The 7,658-nt window shown below is 32.5% G+C and overlaps 1 protein-coding gene across 1 annotated transcript; it reads right to left on the bottom strand.

Moving 5' to 3' along the window:
- Window positions 1-842: 842 nt before the first annotated feature.
- Window positions 843-6,815, bottom strand: LOC149793799 (uncharacterized). The gene is made up of 3 exons (XM_089966463.1): window positions 6,712-6,815; window positions 3,375-3,680; window positions 843-1,869 (listed from the first exon to the last, which is right to left on the bottom strand). Exons 1-3 carry the CDS (start codon window positions 6,782-6,784, stop codon window positions 1,505-1,507), a joined length of 744 nt encoding a protein of 247 aa, XP_089822589.1. The 5' UTR covers window positions 6,785-6,815; the 3' UTR covers window positions 843-1,504.
- Window positions 6,816-7,658: the final 843 nt, after the last annotated feature.

Below are 7,658 nucleotides of genomic sequence, written 5' to 3'. Positions count from 1 at the left end.
GTTTATGTTATTTTAACTGACTGGGTAGTTCCGGCAGATATCAAATATTACGCTGCATTTGCAATTTGATTTCGTTGATAATTTCAATGAAAATGATTGCATTTGAAGGCGTGGATTTATGTTGTTAGATGGAAATAAATCTTGACCAACGAATAGTATTCGCCAATACCCTTATTCATTGGGGTGATCATATTTAATGCTTATGTGCAACGTTACTTGATATCGTCCAGAAAAAGTACATCAGCATTGTCCGCAACATCTAGATGACTGACCAAATATTAGCCTCTACCCTGTCTGTTAGTTTGTCTCGTTGACAAAGTAATCAACTGCCCTAATAGGAAAATAAATTTATTTGATGTTCGTTCAGCCAATTCACATGGAATAGGTATCTGCTGCCTTTGCAAATGTACGAGGTTCACGGTCATTTACTAAGTTTAGTTATGCATAGTCAGATATCATTCAATATAGCCGTGTCTTTACTAAAATAACTTTCAATATGATCGGTTTTTACTGTTACAGGCAATATAATTAATAGCAAATGAAATTCAAAGGAAGTGTAACTGACAATAAAATCAGGTAATATCAAAACTTGAATTTCTCATTAAATGCTTATTTACTTTTTCTGTTTGTTTAAGCACACAAGGGATGATTCTTCTTTATTATTCATTTCTATTCTGAAGAGTGGTAAGTTGGCGGCATTCTATAATTTTATTTTAATGCTCTCGTTTCGTGTTATAAATATCACTCCTTTCTAGTGACCACTTAACAGTCAGTATTTTCGTATTGACCAATTTGTTCTTATTTTCATTTGCAAAGATGAATGAATAACAAACACAAGATAGTGCAATTAATAGTTTTAATTGACAGCGTTTTCTCATTGAAGTTTACACAGCAACGTTGCAGACTTACATAATATAAAAAGTGTGTAAGGAGAATGTTGCAGGGATTTTTATAAATACAAAGAACCCAATAAAACCATTTACTTAGCAGCGTCAAACATCAGTTTAAAAAAAAAGCCGAGACCGTTTGATTCAGTATTCAGGGAAATACGAATGTGTCCTGATTATGCAATGGCTTGAAATTTGCTGCGGAATTGATTTCGTCATGGCACATTGAATAACCAACCTGAACTGTCCAAGCTACTTTTTTTTCTTCGTTCATAGGTAACAAATATACAGACCAGGTGTGTACAGGTAACAAAAGTTGTTAGAAATTTAAACGTTCTATATGAGAGATACATTGCAGAAGCAAAGTTTGATAGGTTTATCAGGAAAAGACGGTGTAAAGACCTTACCTTTGGAAAGCAGAACATTAATTTATGTTAGGTAACAATTGCCTTTTTGGAAGAAATTTATCATTCGAGTTGAATATGATCTTTAGGCAATTAGTTGACATTAAATCAACGGCTTCTGCAAATATATGCATGGTTCATTACTTTAATTTCAAAGAGCATTAGTTGAAAGAATGCAAAACAGCAGAGCCAGTTTACGGTATTATGTGGATCCTAACAGCCCCATGGACATGCCCAGCTAATAACAGCACTGCAAACACCTGTTCCTACACGGTCTGGCTGATTATTGATAACTCGATTCAGACCAATGAATATGTCTTCGTTTACAGGACCCTCCGAATCAGACTGTCCATTAAGAGCAAATAAACATTTTGAGCAGAGCTCGTAAACGTAACCCTGGTTATTAGTGACCCGGATATACTCGTTCCCGACAAAGATGGTGACCGAAGTAACAGTGGTACTCAGCAGACCGCTCATGATCAGATCCAAAGTTGGGCATTTGTCACTGCCGTACAGAAGGTGTTGGTACCCTAGAGAATGAAACTCTGCATCATTCTGTTGTGTGCTCGCATCACCTTCTGCAGAAGAAATACAAATTCAACCATAAATTCATTTTGATACAACCGTTGTCATGTTTATTTTAAACATTGCTAATAAACGTTTTCTTTGTAAAATATATTGACATGATCAAAGAAAACACACCTTTGGGGGTAAAGAATGGTTATAACTGTGATTCTTTCTTGTGCTAGCGTTTCAAATCAGTAAACGAACGGTTAATGTTTAACATGGTATAATTTTACTGGTAGGTTAGTTCCATTTTACCTATCTTCACCTCAAATATTTTGCTTGCTATTGGAAACACTTTAGGATTTGGATTATTAATTTGTGACATTTATTTATTACACAGATTGATGGATGTAAATAGGACAGCCGCAATACTTCTCATTCCCTGTCCTAAAGCAATGAAGGAAAATATAAATATACAAATTGCATGTGATAGCGATATCTGGTTTCGAATAAGTGAGTATCTTTCAACTTGGTAAATTTTTTCCAGTCTGGCATTAGGAGACACGCGTTGTGCTTAAAAATACAATGTATTGCCTTAACGTTTGAAAGGTAATACATACTACCAATGGAGTAAAGTAGGGACTCAGGCCAAATGATTTATTTCATCTGAGATACATGTGCTCTTTGCTTTTAGTTTACTAGAAATACATTTAATGATGCACAATACGCTCATCTAAGTAGAAAAGAGCGAGTGTAGACACTTTTTAGTTTTTTGTAAGGATATACTGGAAAAAGAGCTAGAATAACTTAATGAATGTTTCAACCCAAGGAATCTTTCATATCTGATATAACAATATAAAATATAATATTCAAAGTTGCGAAAACGTTATCATTCACTTGATGATGCATTTTATATATATCGTCTTCTTTTATACGGTACTTTTCTTATCACTTCTTGACCCCGATTCATTTCTTATCAAAGATGTAAATTAGTAGGTCATCGGAAGCAATTTAAACCAATGGTTATGTTGCATAAATCACACCTCGTTTGACGCAGTCATGTATAACAGGTACTTCCATGACACGTTGCTTTTTATACAGTTATCGTGTGTTATTGGCATTAGTTCAGACATTTTTATTATTCTAGATAGGTTTGCTTCTAAGTGCTAAATTTAAACATTAAAAACATCTTAATTTCTGTGTCTGTGAAAGTATTGTATAGTTCACACAAGGTGACACTGATTTTTCCCTTTTTATCTATCTATCTGTCTATATCTATCTATCTATCTATCTACCTATATATATATATATATATATATATATATATATATATATATATATATATATATATAAACTTATTGCACATTTAATCCGTAGATTATCAAAAAGGTTAATTCAATAGTACACAGGTTATAATGACTATTATATAATTATATATTTTAAAATATACCTATATCAGCTAGTGGAGCTGTATATAACGTATGAGCCCCATATGAATGTTCATATTGAAAATCAGGTTAAGAGCCTGTATCATCTTCGGTGCGTGGACTATATCTCTAAAATAAAATATACTCACGATATCCATTGTTGGTTCTACTGTCACCAACATGGAAGGAAAACAGTGTCTTGATGGACTCCAACTGGAGGTCAATTCTCAGCATTTTGTTGCCACATTTTGGTATGTTCGTGCAGCCCTGGCATGTGTCATTGAGGCTGTACTTTAGGAAGGTGGCATTCAATAATATCTTTGTATCGCAGACCGACTTGTCACTCCCGTTTGTTGTTTCCATAACGTTGACAAATGGGACGCTTCCTGATACCACCGGAACATTACCTTGGAGGGAAATTTTCATCTGATCCCGGATACAGCAGTCAAATTTAGCTAACAAAAAGTAATTCACAATTTTTAAGGAATAACTGTTTCATTCCCCTTAGTGTGCTTTATCCAAGGTACGTGGGAAATAAAGCAGATAGTTAATTTAAATAAATGTTGAACATTAAAGATATGGAAAAGACATAACATCGATTATATATAATTGGGTCTATTTTAATGTTATTGTATATGTGATGGGGAAGGAAGCGTGAACTAAAGAATAAATACATGAATGAAACATTTGCGAGTATTGTCATAGTTGTAGGTTTATATATAAGCATTTTTAGAAACGTAAATGCTTGCATCTGAAAATTAACTAATAATAAAGTTTTTATGTAAACTATAAGAAACACCTTAAACTAGCATGTACATATATGAACTGACATGACGGTTGACACTATTCGCTTACAACACCAACAACACCATCTCTACTACTACTACTGCTACTAGTATTACTACTACTACGACCACTAAAAATAATAAATGAAGACGGTACACTGAGACAACCAAGAAAACAAAGATGAACAAGTATAGAGTTAGAATAGGAAGATAGATCCGCACAACTGAACTGACCAACTTACAAAACGAATTTACAGAACATTTACACCATAAGTAAAGAGAATAGATGAATTACTCTCAGTAACATTTTAACATCAAAATCGAATATAAAAAAAATACATTTTTCTTCAAAAATGATGACAGCAGTAATATTAAAAGCACACACACACACACACATATATATATATGTATGTATGTATGTATATATATATATATATATATATATATATATATATATATATATATACTTTGTGAGCTAAACCTTCATCATTAAATGAAAATACAAGGTGGAAATTAATATCAGAGGAAAAGAGGAAATTGAGGAAACATTTGTCTGCGATTACCCGACACGCTTTAAAGTCTAATGACAATTGAAAAGTTCCAGAAACAAATGCGTATAAAATTCAACAAGCCACTGAGGGTTGGAGACACCACTGCAATTCAGAAAATTTGTAAAAGTATCACACTTTAAGAACGGTGTAAATACGATTTAAAAATTAGTGAAATTTGCTTTGAAGTTATTAAAATATCTTAGCATTAAAAACCACAGAATGTAAAAGTAGTTTGTCAATTGTATCAAAGGATCACCTATCCTTTTAGATATTCCGTTACACAATGACACTCACAACTAGAATGTTGTACATGTAAGCATCATATATGAACAAAATCATATTTGGCGACATGCATTGAACCGGTGATGGAGAATAGCAATGGTTCGCGTCTAATGAGAACAAAATGCAGACTTTGAACTGAAAGATGGGACATTAAACACTGAAAATGATAACGAGTATAATAAAACTCATATCTTCTGAAAGATTTAAACGAATAGCAAAAACTAAAGTGTACATATAAATGGGAGTTTACATTGTATATGCTTTGCAAGATGACGATATAAAGGACAATACAAACTAATTCACTTTTTTAGGCTCTAAGAAAAAGAAATTGGGCAAAGACTGAACAAACCGGATGTTGAAATCAGGATCACATCGCGTGCATCAATGAGTAACCACAGCATATTTGAAAACATGATATATATGAAGTCATTAGACATCTTATGTCCATTCTGGATGTATTCTATGCACGAGTATTGTCATATAAGTGACTAACAGACTGGTTGTCTTAACAAATTTAAAGTGGCGTATTGAAAATCACGCATTATCACGATATGGAAGAAAATGGATGAGATAATTGTAGATCACACAAAACATAGACAATGAAAACTGCTTAATTTGTTGTTTAGGAAATGATTGCATGATACCATGCTGCAATACATTGTTGCGTGCACATCGAATTATGGGAATGCTCATCAATACCGACATTTTAAAGTGTATCTAAATGTTGGATATTTCTAAACATTGACCTTCCTTTATAATTCAGCCAATCGACTGTACGCTTTTAATATTTTTTCATGACCAACGGATTGAAAGATGAATATACAATAAAATACCAGCTGTTGAAAGCATTTTGCTCCGTTTGATGCCTACAAGGAGAAGATGACTATGGCATAGTCATTGTATATAGATTATCTTCGGATTTGAGCTAAACACATCTTTCATCATTTGTCAATCTAATGTTATAGACGAAAACTTGTATTCACGTATCTACATCAAAGAGGTTAACATTGTCTGTTAACTATGTTTCTTTCTTTACTATGATTTTCAAAGTAAAAGCAAGTTTAGGAAAACATCAAAATCAATATATTGTTACCAAATATTGACACTCTTCTGTCTCTGATCTCTGCCTCTCTCTCCCTCTCTCTCTCTCTCTCTCTCTCTCTCAATATATTATTTTAACGTCAGATTGCAACTTAACACTGAATGTGCCTATGTTTATCGAGGCGCTCGTGTAGTAGGTTATTACTCAATAAATTCTTAGCTAATGATGTTACTGTAATTCTAATTGATATTGTCATTGTCAAAGTAATTGCCTGTAATTCTAATAGATATTGTCATTGTCACAGTAATTGCCTTTAATTCTAATCGACATTGTCATTGTCATAGTAATTGCCAAAAATTCTAATCGACATTGTCATTGTCACAGTAAATGCTACAATATATCGGATTTTTCACGCCTATATATTAAATATACATTCAGATTCATGGTAGACACAATTAGTACTAATTTCACAGTGACTCTTTTGCTTCCGCAAATAGTTTCTCTTACTCTCTTTTGGAAGAAAGATATTTACGAAATCTGATTTTGACGTTTATCTTTTCTACGCCTATAAAAATCGCTTTCGTCTAGAAATCGAAAGTAGAATAATGAGATTCAGATTAAATGGCTTCACATGTACATGCTTTTTAGTTATCAATGAAATTATACACAAATTAAAGTACCGTATGTATATAAAGTTCAAATAATTTATTAAGAGCTGAATTTAGACTGACTTATTTAAAACTTCTAATTCATATTAATTAGGTGTACACATGTACCGATCATAGAATTCTTGAGATGAAGGCAGATTCAATGTGGAAAGAGTTACCTGTTGACACTGCACAATAAGTTGTGGACAACATTGACAAAATTAGCGGAATAACAGCTGCATCAATCTTCATTTTGTCTGTGATTGCAATAACGACCGTTTTCTCTGGATCTTCTATAATTATGATGCTGCTTATTAAAGCTGTCTTTTATAGTACTTTTGTAACAGGTTTCAACCAATGAATGTTACGGATGTAGGAAAACAACTGTACGTTCAAAGCGCAATACGCAAGGGCGTCAAAACATACTTGTTTAATTATAGCAATTATGAAAAGTGATATCTGATAAGATTTTAAAAACACAACATTTAAATTTGCACGTAAGCATTTTAAATGTCATCTTCATAAGAACAAAATAAACCATGAATAGCCTAATATATATTATGACGTATGAAATACAACATTAAATTTCAAAGTAAACATTTTAAATGTCATCTCGATAAGAACAAAATAAACCATGAATAGCCTAATATATATTATGACGTATGAAAGATTTTTTTTCTTCACACAAAACGTGTGTAATTAGGTATGTAACATTCAATAAAAAGATCATTAAAAGCAATCAAAAAACACATTCAGAAAACCACGCTCTTTCAAATTACGCAGCTCGTTTCTTGTCTGCACAAAAAGCGATGTACGATTCAGTCCTAAATCACATACCTGCCTGATGAAAAAACAAGATCTATTTATCTATCTATCTATCTATCTATCTATCTATCTATCTATCTATCTATCTATCTATCTATCTATCCATGCATGCATGCATACATACATGTATACAAACATACATACATACATACATACATACATACATACATACATACATACATACATACATACATACATACATGCATGCATGCATGCATACATACATACATACATACATACATACATACATACATACATACATACATACATGCATGCATGCATACATACATACATACATACA

The sequence above is a fragment of the Sinohyriopsis cumingii genome, chromosome 8 (genome assembly GCF_028554795.1).
Source record: "Sinohyriopsis cumingii isolate HCF-2022 chromosome 8, ASM2855479v2, whole genome shotgun sequence".
Classification (NCBI taxonomy): Eukaryota; Metazoa; Mollusca; class Bivalvia; order Unionida; family Unionidae; genus Sinohyriopsis; species Sinohyriopsis cumingii.
The sequence above is the reverse complement of the archived record's forward strand: the minus strand, read 5'-3'. Positions and strand labels throughout refer to the sequence as shown.